Source organism: Alosa pseudoharengus, unplaced genomic scaffold, assembly GCF_046254945.1.
Source record: "Alosa pseudoharengus isolate Yale_2024_CS ecotype anadromous, Long Island Sound unplaced genomic scaffold, YU_APseudo_1.1 YU_APseudo_1.1_scf_4, whole genome shotgun sequence".
NCBI lineage: Eukaryota > Metazoa > Chordata > Actinopteri > Clupeiformes > Clupeidae > Alosa > Alosa pseudoharengus.
The window spans coordinates 34,512,751-34,533,142 of record NW_027468774.1 but is presented as its reverse complement, the minus strand read 5'-3'; the positions used below and the strand labels follow the sequence as shown (position 1 = coordinate 34,533,142).

General features: G+C 38.5%; 1 protein-coding gene across 1 annotated transcript; it reads left to right on the top strand.

Moving 5' to 3' along the window:
• Positions 1-13,970: 13,970 nt before the first annotated feature.
• Positions 13,971-15,105, top strand: LOC143103222 (fatty acid-binding protein, adipocyte-like). Its single transcript, XM_076267040.1, has 4 exons — positions 13,971-14,040; positions 14,219-14,394; positions 14,486-14,587; positions 14,972-15,105. The coding sequence occupies exons 1-4, from the start codon at positions 13,971-13,973 to the stop codon at positions 15,023-15,025; spliced, it is 402 nt and encodes a 133-aa protein (XP_076123155.1). The 3' UTR covers positions 15,026-15,105.
• Positions 15,106-20,392: the final 5,287 nt, after the last annotated feature.

Here is a 20,392-nt window from a genome sequence, read left to right as displayed (position 1 = left end):
TCTCAAATAACTATGCAGCTGTGTTAAAGTGGAAATGAAGCAGTGAGAACTGTGACCATTTGTTGGCTGATTTTTCATTTTTGAAGATACATGGATTTTCATTAAACCTGAAATTCAAGTAGTTTCACTCGAAAATGACATGTCAATAACGACTTTCGCCACTAGGGCGCGGCCATGTTTTAAAAATGCAGGCGCTACGTCATCAGAATGGTTAGCGTTTGTTCGTGGATGTTTTATCCATTAGCGGACGTTCACTTTATTTCAATATGCCGACGCAAATTATGTTGATGTTTGTTTTTGTGTTTGTACAAGAACAAGGGCCGCTGTAATGTAGCCTGTAGGCCTATCAGAGACAGTACTTAATTAGATTTAACTTCAGTCGCAATAATGTGTTTGGATGTTCTCGCACAACTTGTGGATTACCGCGACCTGAAAATGCAGTTGCATCGTTGATGAATTGGTGAATAAACTCGGGGCGTGAACTTCTCATGTGTGAGTAAAAGGTTTCTTTTTGTGATTGATTAGTATCAATGATTGCATTTGTTTCACTCAAGTAGTAGTGGAAACTATTTGCAGAGACTTTCTAACCTGGTGAGAACCTGTTGTGGGTAACGTTATGCTAGCCTACAGTACGTCTGACTTGTGTAGGCTACTCTGCAGTAGCCTAGTTCTGTGATTGTGACAGGCATGGTTTTGTGGGTAGACGTTGTTTATGGACTGTAAGGCATCTGAGTTTTATTTGTTTATGTAAGCTAACATAAAATAACATGCTGTTCACTTTAAGTAAATAAATGCACGGATGTGCCGCTTGTAGCAACCATAGATTTTAGGGTTCATGCTATGCTAGTTACAGTATGTGCTTGTTATGTTATGCTATGCTAGTAAACTGAGTATGGGTGTAAAAATTAGTGTAGTCTCAGGTGATCAGTGTAGTCCCCTAGCCTACCCCCTCTGCACAACCTATCAAGAGTGTGTTAGTTGGTTAACTGCTGTTTATTGGGCGTTCCAGTGTTTCAGCTCGGATGTCCTTCAGCGACCGCATTGCAACCTTCAACGTCTCGCTTTAATGACAGCATTTGGCACGCAGGATTGGACGTTATATATCTGTTATTTTGGATGAGATGTCCCAGGTTCATTTCCTGGCAGCAGACACTCTCCATGTGTGCAATGTCAGTGAACATAGGGACACAACCCCCACATAAGCACCACCGATTTTGTTCTGTGCCCTCAGATACACCTCTCTCTCTCGATCATCTATTTCTCCTCCATAGTCAGGCTCTGGGGGCACTAAAACTCCCACTGCTCTTACTGGCTCAAAAGCATAGGCAATTGGATGCCTGTCCTCATTGGTGGGTCTATCCCATTCGTCCATATCCATTTTGTTGAGGCATTAAGCTAACTGAGCCTATGACAGCCGCTATGTAAACAGCATAGAATGTTGTACCAACCATTCTTGTGATGTCATCATTTTCTGAAAACAAAGATGGCGGCGCACAGCTGAAATGAATGCAACTTGTTTGTGCTTTATTCTGAATAACGGGTCATATTTCTGACTTAATTTGTATTTAAGGTATATTTAAATATTTAACTAGTTCTATAGACATCTGTTTTATTTGACTGCTTCATTTCCACTTTAAAGTCACCCAGGTGCTGGGTAGTGTACTCCACGTCAGGTGGGAGAGAGGAGGGGCGCTGTCCTAAACTATCAACCCAACAAGCTGGGTTACAGAAAATAACCCAACATGAGTAAAAACAACCCCACAAAATGCCCTGACAGCCTCAACCCAACGTTTGGGTTGAGAAAATAACCCAGTATTTTTTAGAGTGTATGGGGAAAATAACATGGGCATTCTAAATAATCGCACCTGTTAACTCTCGGGGACGAAGAACTCTACAATGCAGACGTTTTGCTCTACACACCTTTTGTCCTCTGCCTTCGAGTGGGCAGTATATTGTGATCTTCGGTAGGCTAAGGTAAGACGGCGAACTTTCTGCTACTCCAGAGCTTGCCATAGGCATTTTTTACAGTCTAGTTGGCTTAAATTAACACCCGGATCTGAGATCTCCTTAAATGGGCTAAAATGACCGCTTTGGTGCTTTTTGTAGGCTTCAGAGGTCTATTGTATTAGCCTCGTTGACACCAGACCCTTCTCAACTGCAGAGCAAATCCCAAATTTGACCTAAATTTGTATGGGTAGGCCCTATATTCCCAGGCTACCATGGGGTTCCCACAGGTCATGGCATTTCTGGAATATCATGTAGTTTCAGAATGTCTATTCCAGACATGGGAAGTCAGGGTATTTTATCAGTTGTTGGGGGGAAAGTCATGGGATATCAGGGAATTTTGTTGTAGCAGTTCAACATTTGCTTGTCAAATACATTAGGTCCAATACAAATATTTCCACAGAGAACTGGTGTAGGCCTATGTATGGTTATTAGCTCCCGCTCGAAAAAAAAGTAAGCTTCTTGAACGCTATGCGCTGCTCTGAAATCGTTGGTCGGTATTCTGTACCATTCATTCCCAGATAGCAATTTCGCACAAAACTTACATCCAACGCCAACACAATGCCATGGTATTTAGTTGCCGTTATGGATGACAGTTTTGAGTGGAGTTGCCCTTAAATGGTGACGGCCTTAATTCTTGCATGAAACTTCACCTCACTGAATATGAGCCAGCTAGACTCCAAGGCCATCACCAAATCTAATATCTGGTATGCCTATGTTCAATTTCGCCAATGACATTTCAACGAAAATTGAGTGTTATGTTGTTAACTATGATGTTACTTTGCATACCAAAGGACACTGGAAAAATAGGGGGTGGTGTTTAGCCTACATGCAGTACATGGGAAGCCTAAGGCCTACTTCTGTCATTTCAAGTTACTTGCACATTAGGCCTACTTTTAAAACGAGTAGAAAATGTATTTAAAAATCCTCTGTTGAATGAAAGTAACTGTACGTTAAATATCCAAACTTTTTTTTGTAACCGTCTTTATGTGGCTCTCATGAGATTAAAAAAAAAAAGGTAAAAGTGGCTCTCCAGGCAAAAAAGGTTGCCGACCCCTGGCCTAGCCCATATCCACACTGGACCACAGGAGTAGAGAAAACCAGCATGTGACCCTATTGACCAAGTAGACCCCTCAAAGCAGCCTAATGTGACCCTATTGACCCCTCAAAGCAGCCTAATTTAACAATGGAAATTTGTATCAACTTCTATTGTCTAAATTGTGTTCACTAAAGATTTTGTTTGTGTATGTTACACTTTGCAGGGTTAATTTAGGCACAATGAAGTGGGAAATTATGTTTCTGTGTGTTTGAGGATCTCACTCTCTCGCTGGCCTTCTCTGAAATTCCTCTCTGATCTCATGTGGGGATACAGAAATCATTATCTTTGTATTTGATTTGGGGTAGTAGCCTACATTGTGTGCAACTAAGTGCTTGAGAACAGGTGCTATCCGGATGGGAACTCTTCAGCTAACCAAGATTTATTTACAAAATGTGTTATTTTTATTTATGTGTTACAATGATTCTATATATTATGTACAAATGCCTGATTGTTCTCTTCATCGGATGTTCTCTATTTTGATACACTCAAATGTCAAGCATGATTTTGCATAACATGCAAAAGTTGCCTTTGCCTCTGGAATAACGAAGCTTCGCCTTATGATTCCTGTAACAACCCCTAAAGCTTTTTTTTAAAAAAAATTGTAGGCTACAACTTTTGTTGGTGTGTCTTAATGCTTCTCAGGCCTGTCTTTGAATATTTTCCTCTATATGATCAGAGCTTAAGCAGCCAGGAATGGAGTGTATTCAGAGACTGGTTTTCACAAACTGAATGCAAAAGCGTATTCATTCCCAAGATATGCCATGATAAGAGCGTATTTGGAATACAAGATCATATTAATTTTCACACAACTAAATAAAATTGTTTGTATCTGGAACCCTGATCACAAAGCATCACAACAACAAACACAATGAATGCTTATAGTTAGTATTTGTTGCTCAGTGGGCTTTATCAGTGTCTTGAATAGCCTTTTACCCTCCAAGACGGTGAGAGTCAATGTTGTGATCAGGGAGGAGGGGTCTTTGGGGTGAGTGGAAGGACGACCCAAATCCCCTGCTGTGGCGGGGAAGATAGACAGTGAGCCGGAGTCATGGTGTCAGGACTCCTTTGTCTTCCGACAAGACTTCATCCTTTGTTATTCAGGCCAGAGACAGGTCATTGGTGGAACTGGGGGGGGGGGGGTGTAGGTAGTTGGTGATCTGTTTGAAGCTTTTCCAAATAGAAATATATAGGGGAGTCGTTAGCTGAGGACTGCTGTTGCAGTTTTCTTCGGGTAGAGCCATTTAACACCTCTCACCTCTCTATCAAAACTGTATTTTACACTAAAATCTGTCTGTCACAGCTCCTGAATGTGTATTCTCTTTCCAGCCATTTAGTAGTGAACTAGGGTTTGTCATTGCTCACCCTGGTACGTGTTGGTACTCAAAGAACAGTGCACTCAATGTAGTCAGCTATAGCAGCAGCTCTTGGGACATTCTACCAGAAACATACATTTTCACTTCTAAAAATCTTGGGAGGAAAATATTCTTGTATCTTAAATTTGAGTCATGGAGGACATGTTTAACTATGAGAAACATCTATGGTGCCATCTCAGGATGATTTTATAATTGAATAAAATACCATTTTATGCCCTGTCACAGACAAAACATGCTAACAAGAATTTCTGTGACACAAATAACATTTTCCTATTACGTATGTCCCTGATCAAATTTAACATAGTTGTGTAATCCCCCAAAAATATACGCAATTTTACAAATAGTCAATGGGAAGCACATAATAACTGCCACACAGTAAAATTGACAGAGTTGTTTTCGACTCTAATAGAGTCGATTCTGACTCTGTCATAGAGACCCATTGGTCCCACCCCACAGAGAGTAAATTTGACTCTTCTCCTAGAGCACATTTTTCAGAGTTAAATTTACTCTATAGAGAGTTGGAAAATCACCAAGATAAACTCCACAGGGAGTAAAGAAAAATCTACTCTATAAGCCAACAACTCTTTCCAGAGTCATCTTAACTCTTAATGGGGTAATCTTAGTTTATCTCTATTCAGAGTTTATTCCCAGCTACTCTTGCTAGAGTCACCATTTTGCTTGTCTTTATTTACCCTTTATCAAGTTCTACAAAATCTGAAGGACATAGACAAATTATTGAAAAAATATTTATTACAAAATATTATGTTAATGTATCAATATACAATATAAAAAGTTTTTTTTTTTTTTTCCTTTTGTAAATGCATGTACAGTACAACACATTTGGCATCAAATGGAACAAAGCCACTAGAACATAATATCAAGTTGTTGTTAGTGATACATTAGCTTACATACCAATTTTACTCACTCTACAGTCTGTACTGAAACATTCTAGCATCACCGACATGTTTAAGTCCACACATTCTAACAGTGAAGCTACACCAGGCGTGTAACTGAAGCTTTACGTTCGCATAGCGTCTGCTGCAACAATTAGCTGCCACTATAATCAATGGAGGTAGCTACACCAGATGTGATAGCGGCGCGTACGTTTGAAAAAAATAGACCATTCATTTAAAATGAATTTTACGCGTCGCGAACAGATCGCTTCAGTTACGCGCCTGGTGTAGCTCATACCTAAGGCATGATCCAATGGATGGGGCCTAGAAGAGATTTAAGATGACTTAAAGTATGATTCATTTCCTCAACACTTTGCTTATCACTCAAAAAACTGAATAGTTTCCTCAACCTGTATCTCATGTACAGCAGAATGCATAACAGGAACCACTGTATCAAAATCTACCGCCAAATCATTACTTGTGTGTTCACTACAGTTATTTTCCAAAACATGAACATTATTAACGCTATACTCATGTAACCTTTCCAAATGTTTTCTAAAAGCCAGAAAATGTCCCTGAAACACCCAGTCTCACCATACTTTAACCTGAGTGTTCTACCGGGACACAGCCCATGTGGTGATTCTGCTACCTGGATCCTTTTTTGCAGTTCGATGCTGGAGGAAGAAAGACCTTTACTCTGTTTAATAGTCTTCTCTTTGAACATAGTTGACCACCTCTCAAGAAGCTTCGCTGAAATCTCACCAAACAGTAACAGTCTTGCTCAATCTGATCCATTACATCCACAAATCGAGAGAATGTTGCAAGCATATGAGGTGATTGAGGGTCATGGACCATTTTTTCTGACGATAATCAAACGTTCACCTTCAGCCGCACAACTTCTTCATCAGAAGAATGCTTCATTAGAGATACCGCCTCTCTCAGCTGTTCTTCATTCAGGACTGGCTCGGGCACATCTTCAGAAGCTGGTCCTCCATTATATTCATTGTGTGCTGGACTTTGTGGTTCCTGAGGCTTTCCTCTGAATTGTTTTAATGCGTCAGGCCAGGTACCCTGATCCGCTGGCTGGATCATAGAAATGTTCCTATAAAACAGTATAAAGTAGGGTGAGTTACAGCATTAAGGGGAAATCCAGCGATTTTCCAAATAGATCTCCATTTCTTGGATCACCGAGTATGTAAAACGAAAACAATCGGTTTTACATAGCTCGAGTTGCTACAGCCAGCAGCTAAAGCGACTGTGCAGCTACAGCGCTACACTCTGGGGTCATGAACATTGGGGCTAGAGTGTAGCGCAGTAGCTTCCTGGCTGCAGCATCTCGAGCTAAGTGAATCCGATTGTTTTTTTGTTTTTTGTTTTTTCCCTGTACCGACAGTTCTCGGTGACCTTGAGAAATGGAGATCAATGTGAAATTCAGTGCACTGTAAACAATGTATTTGATCTTAAACAGATTCATTACAATTTGTATGCAGAAATACTTATGAAATGGTTTCATTTCAAGTTCAATCATTTAAAAGAAACAAAAAATACTGTTCATCTGGTGGTTGAGATACTGGGATTTAAAGTCAAAAGTCAAGCACAGCATGACAAATCCACACACTCGCATCTGTGCAAAATTATCTTTTTATATAGCTTTTGGTCATAGGCCTTTTTCAGGATTCCTGAAGAGGGTCTATGACCGAAATCTAGAATAAAAAGATCATTTTGCACAGATCTGAGTGTGTGGAATTTTTTTGAAGAAAAAAAAAATACCTCAGTGTGGGTTTCAGTTTAGGTTACCTTTGTGTTAATAGGCAGCATAAAGATTTTACCAATATTTAACTAGGGAAAAAATGCCACTTACTTGCTCTACCCCATCATCTCCCTTGGGCTTATTTGGAGACAAGGCAGTGGTGTCATCTGAATCACATAATGCATCTACTACAAAGCAGAGGACAGAATAAATCAGTAATATAGTCATGTCCAGTACCTGTGACGGCTGTATGTCATGTAGTCTTTGATGACTGAGATTTTTAAACACTAAAAAGGCTCATAGACGGACATAATCAACATCCACAAACCCCACAGAGTGGCATTCCATCAAAACAATGTGTTGCAACCGCTGTTGATATATTCACAAAACTTGTACCAAGTTTTAACTACATTCCATAATACAACTCACCATCATCTTCTGCAGGCTTCAGCTTTAATACACCACAATTTGGATCCTTCACCACATCTTCAGACACATAGTTGTCAATCTTCTGTACCAAACTCATCATACATTTTAGCCCAGCTTGGTGTTTGGCTTCAATATCAAATTTCATGAACACTAAAATAAAAATTAACAGAACATTACAAAAAAAACCTGACAATAGACTTAAACAATGCAACAATTGAATAAATCAGTACCTTGGTTAAAGAAATCCTCTAGAGTGGCATCAGTTTCCACCATTTTAATGTATCTGGTCTGCCTGGTATTTAACTTTCACCAACATCCTGAAAAAACATAAAATCAAACATTCAGACAAAATCAACACTACTTTTAAAACACTTTCTTAAAACAAACCAGGTAACAACTATCTCAGTGACACTGACTAAACTAGTAAATGTGGCACGTGCACCTGTTGGCACTTTGCACTGAACACGTGTCTTCTATGCTATCAATGATGCACATTCAGCAATCAACACATGTCCTTGATAGTAAATTAATGCAGCTAGTTTTGAAATAACCAACTTGTGAAGGCCAAATTCATGCTTATGGATGCCTGCTTTACGTGAAACAAGCTTTTTAGTAGAGCATGACCTTTAAGCTAATTTGCCCTATTAATGACTGTTAATGTTAAGTAGCTAACAACAGTAACTGTTACCTCATTAAGCTAACCATAGCCTTTATTTGATATCTGATTTGCATTATGCTAAGCTGCCAATGAGAGCTACGTTGGCTGATAGGCTAACCAAGTCAATGTTAACCATTAAAGACGATTATACTGGTATCATATTTGGTTGAGTAAATATTAACATGATAAAAAAACGTATAGCATTGTACAATACAGGAGCACGAATTGACATGTACCTCATGTTACACAGAGGTAACGTTAACGTTCATGTTAACTTTCAACCTTCGTTAGCAGTTAACTTAACGTTAACGTTAGCTCCTGAAGGTCAACACATTTCAGAACGATATCTTGACCATACATTTACGTTCAGTTACACTCCTCTTTCGCGTCACCACTTATCGTTTATCATTTTCGCGGCATACTACGGAACATGTGAAATAAATCTCTAGTAAGTGTATTTTAGATGAACATCTACTCACCTTCAACTGCAACAGAGAGATTCATTCTTCTAATCAGGCTCCGTCGCGTCGCTGCAGTCTCAAATGGAAGGAAGTGGGTGATAAGCTACTAACGTTCGTCTCTGACGTGAGATGCCAGAGGGCACGTTTCGCCAGTTAGTAATTTGTCTGAGCCCTTACACAATTGCATGTAACAAACATACAATAATAATAATAATTATTATTATAATGTTTGTTCGCTTTGACTATTCTTTGTGAACAGCTATGGCTTGATAACAGAGACTCCGTTTATAGCCTGGTTTATGGGTGATAGCTTAGCAGTATTTGCCTATTTTACTGTAGCACATGCTAGCCTACAAACTTGCAAGTAATTTTTTAGTAGCCTAGTCCAGAAAAAAATCTTAAAGCTACCGAATGACTTTGGAATTAACCAGAAGAAAAACACTATTTTTTATTAATAATATCCAAATAATAATTAGGCAAACATCTCCCAAGAAATTTCTAAAATGGCGTCCAAATGAGAAAATGGGGTGGATGATTAACTCTTGTGATTTTAACTCTGTTTTTTAACTAATATGCTAGAGTACATTTTACTCCAACTGTAGTAAATGTAACTCTATTAGAGTCAATAACAGTCTACTCTGTCATTTTAACTCTTGGAATTTTACTGTGCAGGTACTCATATTGTTGTAACAAATCCAGAAAGTCATTTATCTTTTTTTTTTAAATAGGCTACTTTTTGAAGTATACAGCATTACATTGTGCAGCCAATAAATAAAAATAACGGCAACAGGGGAAATCAGTCATTTTATCAGTTATTTCACTGCCTGTAAACATGCTAGCATCAAAACTATTTGAATTGTTCGCAGGATTTTAGTTGCATTTTTTTAGTGGACATGTTTTTGTTTCACATTATAGAGATATTTCTGTGTGACTGGCTCATTCAGTCTGGACCCCTAATCACTCCCCAGTATAATTGGCTCATTCACTCACTCACTCGCCCACCCACCACCTCAGGTTGGTGTTTGGTGAGTGTTCTGATGCATAATGGCTGTCGTGCATCACCCAGGTGGGTGCTGCACATTGGTGGTGGTTAGTGAGGTTCCCCCTTCACTGAAGCGCTTCGAGTGTCTTGATTAAGCATTATAACACGAGTGGTAGTGGGGACGTCAAAGGATATCGCCGCTGCTGTAATTCGGCCGTAGGAGAGTCTTTTTTTTCAGGATTTTTTATTTTAGTAAAGAAAAAAACATCTGTTAACCGAACGAACGACACATTCCTTTACAGAACAACTTCATAAATCAATCAGTCAGTTTAAGACTTCTTGGGATTATAGGATTATAGTTTTATTTATTGTAACAATTCCAGGACAGATATGTTTTGGTAGAATGTTCCATATAAAAGCAGTGTGGGTTTGTGAAACGATACATTTCAGTAAAATGTGTAACGCTTTTCAGCCTGGCCCTTGTATCTCAATTGAATCGGTCATATAATGGACTTATTGAGGTCTGAGGGCTCCCTCTTCAGGTTAAGTAGAGGAACTAGTTCACTGCACAGTCAAATAATAGAGCTCCTCCTGCAAACAATTTACCAGCCAGTAGGCTACACCATGCAAGATCCACCCATAGGTTTCAGGAACTCCTCCAACCATTGCTATTATTACCCAACACAGTCATGTGCAGTTTTCAATTACATAACTCATTGAAACTATACTCAATTCTATTCTTAATACAGAATAATTGAATGTGAGTAGGGTAAAATTTTATAATTTGTATTAATAGTGGACATAAGTGAGCTTGTACTACTAGCACAGACCATGTTCTTTGTAAAGATACTCATTTTAAAATCATCAGGTTAGACTTTCATAGACGGAGATTCGGGGGTTTCAAATTCTGGTTGCTAAACACACCATCTTAACTCTTTCATGCACGCATTATGAAAAAAAAAATCTCTAGATTTTTTTTTATATTGATTTTATTACTCTATATAAGCCTAAAACTGAAAAGCATTTTGAATTTTTAAAAATATGATTTTATATAGAGGTTATTTTACTGTCCACATGCTTTAATGAAACATTGTAACGAACCAAGCTCTGAACTAGAATCTTTGCTCTGAACCATGAAAAGCTTTTAGAATCCAGCTCTGTCACGAGCACCTTCTGAACTCAAAGGAAACGGTTGATAAAATATCTTTGGGTTTATACCATAGGTTTATACAGGAGTTTTGCTATAAAGGAGCACTCCATTTATGGATATTTTACGTAATGCTGTACTTTCACTGGCCGATGACTAGCGATTCGGTGGAGGCATAAAACTGGTTGAAATCCGAAGTGGGCTAGCCTACGGAAGCGAACCTAGAAGACAATTTCTGAGCACAGTTTTCTCCCCAACGTTTTCTGTAAGCCTAGGCTAGCCTGCTAGTTCTTCACTGATCTGAGCTAATGAGCGAATTACCCAGTGAGTAGGCTCGCAGGAGAATAAAAAAAAAGTTCAAAAGTTTTCTAGCATCTCTCCAGCCTAACTCATGGTGGGCATGTTAAGTATAGCCTAATCGTAACAGCTATACCTACACAGTAACGTGATCACGAGAAAATATAAGACGTGTAGGCTAAGTCCTTCAATAAATAACTAAGTGTATGAACTCATAAACATGAACAGCATTTTGTCATCGTTGTAGGCTAATTTACCGTGCAGTGAATAGGCTACAGCAACGAAGAGCTCATGAGATTGACAGATAGCACCTGGGAATGGTTGTGCTCATCGTGTCAGAATATAGCAATTTGAGTGATCATGCATCAGCGCAAGCTTGAGACTTTCTGGGGATGGGGATTTTATTCATCACTTGGCTAGTAGTGTGCCCTGCTGTGTTATTATGACCGTGCTGATGCCATCAGCTGCAGCTCCCTCAAGGGTTCTCATGCATATTAGGCTAGGTTTAGCAAATGCAAATTAATGCAACCATGGGCGGATTATGAACTTTCGGGAACTGTCGTAAATGTGGGAGGGGGGGTTTGGGGGTCCTCCCCCAGAATTTTTTTTAATTTGTTTGATGTGATTTCCTGTATTCTGGTGCATTTTGGGGATGGCCAATACTTAATTCAATCAGATTCATAGCCTCCATCCTGATTTGTTGATATTGAGGCAATGATTCCATGCAAAGGCTTGGGCTTCAGGGCCCCCTGACCCCTTGGGCCTGGGCCCGGTAGGCCCGTGCAGTAATCCATCCCTGAATGCAACATAAGAAGTCCTGATCGTAACTGAAGAAACGTTTACGTTAACAATGTTAACACGAAGTAAGCTTCACTGCTGTAAGTAGCCTACAAACTTGGATTTCTTGAATTTCCCCTGGGGATCAATAAAGTCTATCTATCTATCTATCTATTTATCCACCCACCCTACCTAGCCTATGCTTCGCCATTCAACGAACCAGCTAGCTTTGAGGTAACACATACCTTTTATTTGTTTAGTCCACTGAAAGTTATCCACATAACAAAATATAAATGGATTTGGTATATGGAAAAGCAAAAAGATTTTGCAACTATATTTGCAAATCCCTTTTTAAAATTAGAGCATTTATTGATAATTTAATAATTGATTTACAAAATACTTTTTGTAAATTATCTTTTTAAATATATTGGCAAATTAACCAACTTCATTTGGCATTTAAGTGACACCTGTGGTCCTCCATAGTGCGCAACAATGGGGTAAAAAAGAATAAACAGTAATGACAGAAAATATGGACCATTATGTGACTTTAATGCAAAAAAACAACAGTTTCTTCAAGTACATCATAACAGTAATGATATTAATGGCACAGAAGGATATTCTGAAGATGTTATGCAACATTACAAACAGTTAACATTTTAAAAAGAGTTATTTATAACAGTATTTGATAATTTTTTGAACATATTTTGTAACGTATAGCATATAAAATGATAAATAAAAATATTTGTCCATGTTAAAAAAGTAGATTTTACAATCATATCATGTTGGTTATGTTATTAACTGCAGAAAAAAATATTTTTTTACCATGTCATTTAGAAGATAATGTTTACAAACATCTCAAAAATTTTGAAAAATGTTTTAAGTTTCAAAACTGATTGATTTTACAATCATGTCTGTAATGTTATGAACAGCATATTACTTTTTTAGCATGTAACATATTTTTAAACAGATTTGTGTGTGTGTGTGTGTGTGTGTGTGCGTGTACTGTGTGTGTGTGTGTGTGTGTGTGTGTGTGTGTACTGTATGTGTGTGTGTGTGTGTGTGTGTGTACTGTATGTTAATATATTGCAATGGATATATTAAAACTGCCCTCAAGTGGATTTGAGTATGAACATGACAAACAAATAGAAATCAGAGTTAAAGTATACTGTCCACAGATGTGGACATTGCGCATGAAAGGGTTAACATAGTTTGAGACAGATACTAAAGCCTGGCCTGTCTTCTGTCTGACTCACATCAACATTTTCCCATGCATTATAGGCCTACCACATTTCACTGCTTGACTCAATGAAAAACATAGGCCATACTGAACGTCCAGATTGCCAGTCCGCCCCTGATGTCTTGAATACTGTTATTGCATGCAAAACCACACAAATAAAGCTGGCCACATAAATAATGCAGTTAATAATGATTAATTTGGGGAGACAACATGCACATTTTGCATGTGTTTTGATTTGGGTTGTTTAGTTTTGACAAAATAATGTGCAGACATAGTGAAAAATGAAAATAAGATTGTCTTCAGAAATTCTGAGATGTTGATTATGTACAATGCAATGCCATCTAGTGGTTTCTTTTATATGCCCCCAGTGTTGGTTACCTACATTAAAAGGTTAGAAGTTTCTTTTCCCAGTTATTGGTCTACACAATTATGCATTTTTTTCTAATAGCACTAGACATCTCATAGACTCCCATTTAATGAGGCAGTCAAAAGATATATCAATTACACATCTTTTAGGCTAGACATGTATGTACAAATTTAAGGAGGCTAATCATGAAACTGTCTTTGAAAAACAATGTGTTCTTTGTTCTTTATCAGAAGTCTTTCCTGTACGTTAACCCACTGCATCAGAATTTTCTCAGTGCACAATCCCTGGTGGATTTCATGTGGAACCACCCATAATCTCCTCATGCTTTGAGCCTATGAAATCATTTGATACGGCGCTTGATTGAACTGATTGGTTTGCAAAAATTGACACGTGTGTCGGGGCTCTCTTTAAATTTAAGCAAGGAGTTCAGTGTTCAGTGTACATCTGAGAACTTTGACAGCTTTATTAATACACATACATAAGGGCCTATAGCACAATGGAACAGTTTGTTGGAACATGGGCATTGAAAAGCAGCGAGAACTTTGATGAATACATGAAGGCAGTAGGTAAGTTAATCAATGACCTATGTTTCTTGGTTGGAACTAATTGCACACTGTTCTCACAATGCCATGAGCTCAGTGCATTTATTACATACACTGCCTTGGTTGCAGTAGATTTATCTGAAAACTGAAATGATACTTTACATGTAAAAGATTATAAAGTCATCTTTTCCTGTCAATACAGGAATGAGCTTTGCTACTCGCCAAATGGGAAACATGACCAAGCCCAGTCTAGTAATCAGTGTGGGTGACCAGGGAGTCGTCTCCGTTAAAGGTGTAAGCACATTCAAGACCACAGAAATAAAATTTAAATTGAATGAAGAATTTGATGAAACGACTGTAGATGACAGAAAAACTAGGGTGAGTGCTTACATGATATAATCTTTGATATAACTTATTAAAATGCTGTGTAACCTCATAGCCACAATACAAAATATGCTCTCTGTCTTAGACTCTGATTACCTTGGAAAATGGTAAACTCCTGCAAAAACAGATGTGGGATGGCAAGGAAACCACAATTGAAAGAGACTTGCAGGATGGAAAACTGGTTGCGGTAAGCCATTGAACCTTTCTGAACAATCCTGGGATTTGTCTTATCATATGTTGAGTGTGTAATGATTAATACAACGTATAGTGAAACTACAAGAGCAGTTAATGTACTGTGCTCAGCTTTGTTGAAAATGCAGGTCAATCCTTGCATATCTCAAAAAGTGAAACAAAAGAATTTAGCCAAACTAATCCCATGAAAGCTGTGCTTGCCTTTTTTCTTGACCCAGAATTAATGGCTCCTGTTGCTTTTGTCAACGTTTTGAAACAAACCTTAAAGTGACTAGTCTATCTGAATTTTCATCCATCATTGTTTGTCAAGACTGTTTCTATACAATCTAAGTGATCACATGCATGATCATTTCAACTTGTGCTGTGTCTCACCCCCCAGAAATGTATAATGAATGATGTGGTGGCTGTGCGGATCTACGAACGGGAGGCATGATCCCAGGCGTCCTTGGCTGTTACCCTGTTGATTCCAGCAATCAAGACCCAGCATTTACTTATATATCAAAGGATTTCAACCTATGTGTCCCTTTGTGAAACTCAAACATTAATAATAAAAAGGAAAGAGGAAAAAAAGGGTGTTTTTTCTGTTTGTTTCTTAATTACGCAAAAGTATTTTCACAGTTATCAAAGTCACTGCATCATATCTAATCATATCTAATCTAAGACATTGCAAATCAAAGTTCTCTAGGTTCATAAAACTGTCTATGGAACAAATGATGAACACTAGAACCTGTCATAAACTCATTGAGATAAAAACACAGTGCTTAAGTGCTTGCAGTGACCTTACATCAAGTACAAACAAAATAGTCTACTTTTAAAGTCATGCCACTACAAATTTTCTAGGATGAGACAAAGGCACCGCATTTTAACTCATGTGCTCTACTGAAAATGTGTTGAGTAATCATTCAAATACAATGGCACACAATCTCAATTTACATTTTAAAACTTACCCCTGAGGTAGTTTTGTCCTGATTCTGTCATATTTATAATATTTAATAAAAGAATCAAGACATTGGTGAAATCCTCAAAACGTGAATGGAAATAGCAGTAATGATAATTTTGTTGAGGCATTTGTTAGCATTACAATAACTCTCATGAAATAAATCAGCCTTCAATATTAAAATCCCTGTGCTCCCTTAATTACTCAGACATGTGTTAGCACCACTGACATGAAAATAAAAAGGTACACATATCCAGGCACAAGTGTGTTTGTTTTAGTATGAAACCACCAAATCATCTATATGACCACCAGTGATCAGATAACATGAGTTAAATGAGTTTGGGTGTAGAATCTAGTTTCCAGACTATTTTTATGATAAAATTATTTTATCACTGACATAAGAGCCACCTGCTGTGGTGTACTGGCTGTTGTCCAATAGGAACTCAAACCACCTCACACCATGCTGGCCTCCATGTGATGTTTAAATCCTCAGCAGACTCCCATTCAGTATGGATTTCTGTATTTAAGGGAAAAAAAACTAATGCCTTTGGATTATCCCTAGTTTGGCAGACACACTGGAACAGACTGAAGTTACTGACAAGCATGCTTTGTTAATGTAGTCTTTTCAAGTGATTCAAACTTTGTTGAGGCAGTCTAGTGTTGGAATTTAAAAGTTTTGAATCTTTGTAATGATACACATTCAGGCTAATAAATACAATTATGATACAATTACAAAAATAAGTGCAAGTAGACTACATTCCGTACATTCTATCAGGCATAAATGAAAAAGTACATAATTCATAGTAAATAAGACATGTACATATATAACAAGCTTTAAAAAGAAATAGCTGATTGGTGGTATGAACTTGCACCATTGGAGGGAAACCTTTATGTTTTATGTCTTTGATGTCTGAAAGTCCTTAGCAAGCGAGGGGCCCCAACAATGAATGCATCGCTGCTCAAAATCAGATTAAAGGAGAGCTGCAATAAACATTGCCAGGAAACAATATCGCACAATGTTAACTTGGCTTACTTGTGGCCACACACTTATGCATCAGGTAACAAGCATGTTAACTTTGGGAAGGAAATGGTATCAGCAGGGTTATCTAAATTATGCTATTTGGCATAATTATGCTAGTTGGCTCTAATGACCATATTATTTGGCACTATTAATAACTATGCTAGTTTTATTGGGGGCCAAGCAGCGAAGCTGCGAGGCAACCCATAGTGATTCTATGTGTTCTTATTGGGGGCCAAGCAGCGAAGCTGCGAGGCACCATTAGTGATTCTACCTATTCCTATTATTATGCAACTTTCTTCCGCAATGAGAGTCTATGGCAGCCAATAGAACCGTACAGTAAAAAGTTGTGAAATTTGGCACACGGATTGGGGACAGTCCCATGATTAATTTCACCAAGTTTCATGTTGACACCTCAAGCGCTCTAGCGCCACCAACAGGCCAAAGTTGGACATGCGTTCACGCATGTAACTTCTGGCCCGTTGGCCAGATTTTGAAAAATGAGGTATCGTTGGAATCCTTGGACTAAACCGAGTTCAAAACACTGCATGGCGTCAATTTCCGCCATGATGGATCTTCCGCCATATTGGATTTCATCAAAAACACTTTTTTCACAGGTCACACAGTTCATCCGATTTTCACGAAACTTGGCTCAGATGTTCTTCGGACCATAACTCACAAACGCATTGCTTTTTGGACCCATATGCAAAACAGGTCACCTGTCACAACCAATTGAATTTGGCGGCAGGAAGTGAACTCAGATCTCGGAAAGGCTTTCACGTATCAAAACCAAACTCAGTACTTGGGCTCAGGACCCAATTAGGAGGAGGCACAATAAATTACATGACTTTTGACCAATAGGTGGCGCTGTAAAAAGCAAAATTACGTTTTGGCCTGTAATGGGTGATGTGTTTGGAATTAAAACATATTCGTGATGTCTATTAATTCTTTGGGAGGTCCTTAAGCTGACAGATGGCAATTTGTGACGTCAGCATAATTAATCCTACCGCCATATTGGATTTCATCAAAAACACTAAAAAGTTTTCACAGGTCACAAAGTTCATCCGATTTTCACGAAACTTGGCACAGACGATCTTCGGACCATAACTCACAAACGCATTGCTTTTTGGACCCATATTCTAAACAGGTCACCCGTGACAACTAGTCGAATTTGGCGGGGAAGCCGCCAAACAGGAAGTGAACTCAGATTTCGGCAAGGCTTTCAAGTATCAAAACCAAACTCAGTACATGGGCTTAGGACCCAATTAGGAGGAGGCTCAATGAATTTGATGACTCTTGACCACTATGGGGGCGCTATAATCACAGAAAGTAGGCTCCTATCTCAGCAAAAGTTTCATGTGTGAAAACCAAACTTGGTACTTGGACTTGGGACCCCATCCTGAAGATGCACAATAAATTTGGTGTCTTTTGACCACTAGGGGGGCGCTATAATCACAGGAAGTCGGCTCATATTTCAGCAACAATTTCATATATAGAAACCAAACTTGGTGTATGGACTTGTGACCCAATCCTGAGGACACACGATACATTTGGTGACCTTCAACCACTAGGGGGGCGCTAGAGATACAGGAAGTAAGCTCATATCTCAGCAACACTTTCATGTATCAAAACCAAACTTGGTATATGTACTTGGGACCCCACGGTGAGGACGCACAATACGTTTGGTGAACTTTGACCACTAGGGGCGCTATAATTAGCAAGACTTTCTCGTATGAACACCAAACTTGGTACGTGGACTCGTGAACACATCCTGAGGACCTACAATACATTTGGTGACGTTTGAACACTAGGGGTGTTATAATTAACAACACTTTCACCTATCAAAACCAAACTTGGTATGTGGACTTAGGAGCACATCCCAAGGACACACAATCAATTTGTTGTGCTTTGACCACTTGTGACACTATAATCACAGGAAGTAGGGTCATATTTCAGCAATACTTTCACGTATAGAAACCAAATTTAGTATATGGACTTGGGACCCTATTTTGAGGACACACAATAAATGTACCAACTTTCGACCACTAGGGGGGTGCTACAGTTACAGGGTTTTGAGGACAGATACAATGAAATAACTTGAAGTTTGGAGAAATGGAAAGCAGAGGACAGATACAATGAAAGAACTTGAAGTTTGGAGAAATGGAAAGCAGAGGACAGATACAATGAAAGAACTTTGAAAGCAGAGGACAGATACAATGAAAGAACTTGAAGTTTGGAGAAATGGAGAGCAGAGGACATATACAATGAAAGAACTTGACGTTTGGAGAAATGGAAAGCAGAGGACAGATACAATGAAAGAATGAGTTTTGAGAAATGGAAAGCAGAGGACAGATACAATGAAAGAACTTTGAAAGCAGAGGACAGATACAATGAAAGAACTTGAAGTTTGGAGAAATGGAGAGCAGAGGACATATACAATGAAAGAACTTGACGTTTGGAGAAATGGAAAGCAGAGGACAGATACAATGAAAGAACTTGACGTTTGGAGAAATGGAAAGCAGAGGACAGATACAATGAAAGAATGAGTTTTGAGAAATGGAAAGCAGAGAACAGATACAATGAAATAACTAGAAGTTTGGAGAAATGGAAAGCAGAGAACAGATACAATGAAAGAACTTTGAAAGCAGAGGACAGATACAATGAAATAACTTGAAGTTTGGAGAAACGGAAAGCAGAGGACAGATACAATGAAAGAACTTTGAAAGCAGAAGACAGATACAATGAAAGAACTTGAAGTTTGGAGAAATGGAAAGCAGAGGACAGATACAATGAAAGAACTTTGAAAGCAGAGGACAGATACAATGAAAGAATTTGAAGTTTGGAGAAATGGAGAGCAGAGGACATATACAATGAAAGAATGAGTTTTGAGAAATGGAAAGCAGAGGACAGATACAATGAAATAACTAGAAGTTTGGAGAAATGGAAAGCAGAGAACAGATACAATGAAAGAACTTTGAAAGCAGAGGACAGATACAATGAAATAACTTGAAGTTTGGAGAAATGGAAAGCAGAGGACAGATACAATGAAAGAACTTTGAAAGCAGAGGACAGATACAATGAAAGAACTTGAAGTTTGGAGAAATGGAGAGCAGAGGACAGATACAATGAAAAAACTTGAAGTTTGGATAAATGTAAAGCAGAGGACAGATACAATGAAAGAACTTGAAGTTTGGAGAAATGGAAAGCAGAAGACAGATACAATGAAAGAATGAGTTTTGAGAAATGGAAAGCAGAGGACAGATACAATGAAATAACTTGAAGTTTGGAGAAATGGAAAGCAGAGAACAGATACAATGAAAAAACTTTGAAAGCAGAGGACAGATATAATAAAATAACTTGAAGTTTGGAGGAATGGAAAGCAGAGGACAGATACAATGAAATAATGAGTTTGGAGAAACATTTGTGCTCAGGTGTCTATGATCTGTTGATCCAGCACTGACTAGGGACGCCATAATTCAGTATCCTGATGGCTTGTGGATAGAAACTGTCACAATGTCTTATGTAACGACCATGAATTCCATGACAACTCATGCTTAATTGCTTGGCTCCCTCATTGCCGCTTGCGGCTATATTTTTGTCTAGTTTTGTGTAGTAAACAGCCATAGAAAAAACTGCCACTGCATAGTCTATCCGAATCCACACAACTGCAATTTGACTCTTGTCCAAGTTGTCCAAGCCCCAAGGCTCTGAACTGACCCGATGTCATAAACAGAACAGACTAAATGAGTTAGGAAGGGCCAAATAAATAAGAGCCAGAGAAAGGAACTAATGATCAAGATAAGATGTAGTGCCCATTAACGATTAAAGTTCTCCAGATACATTGT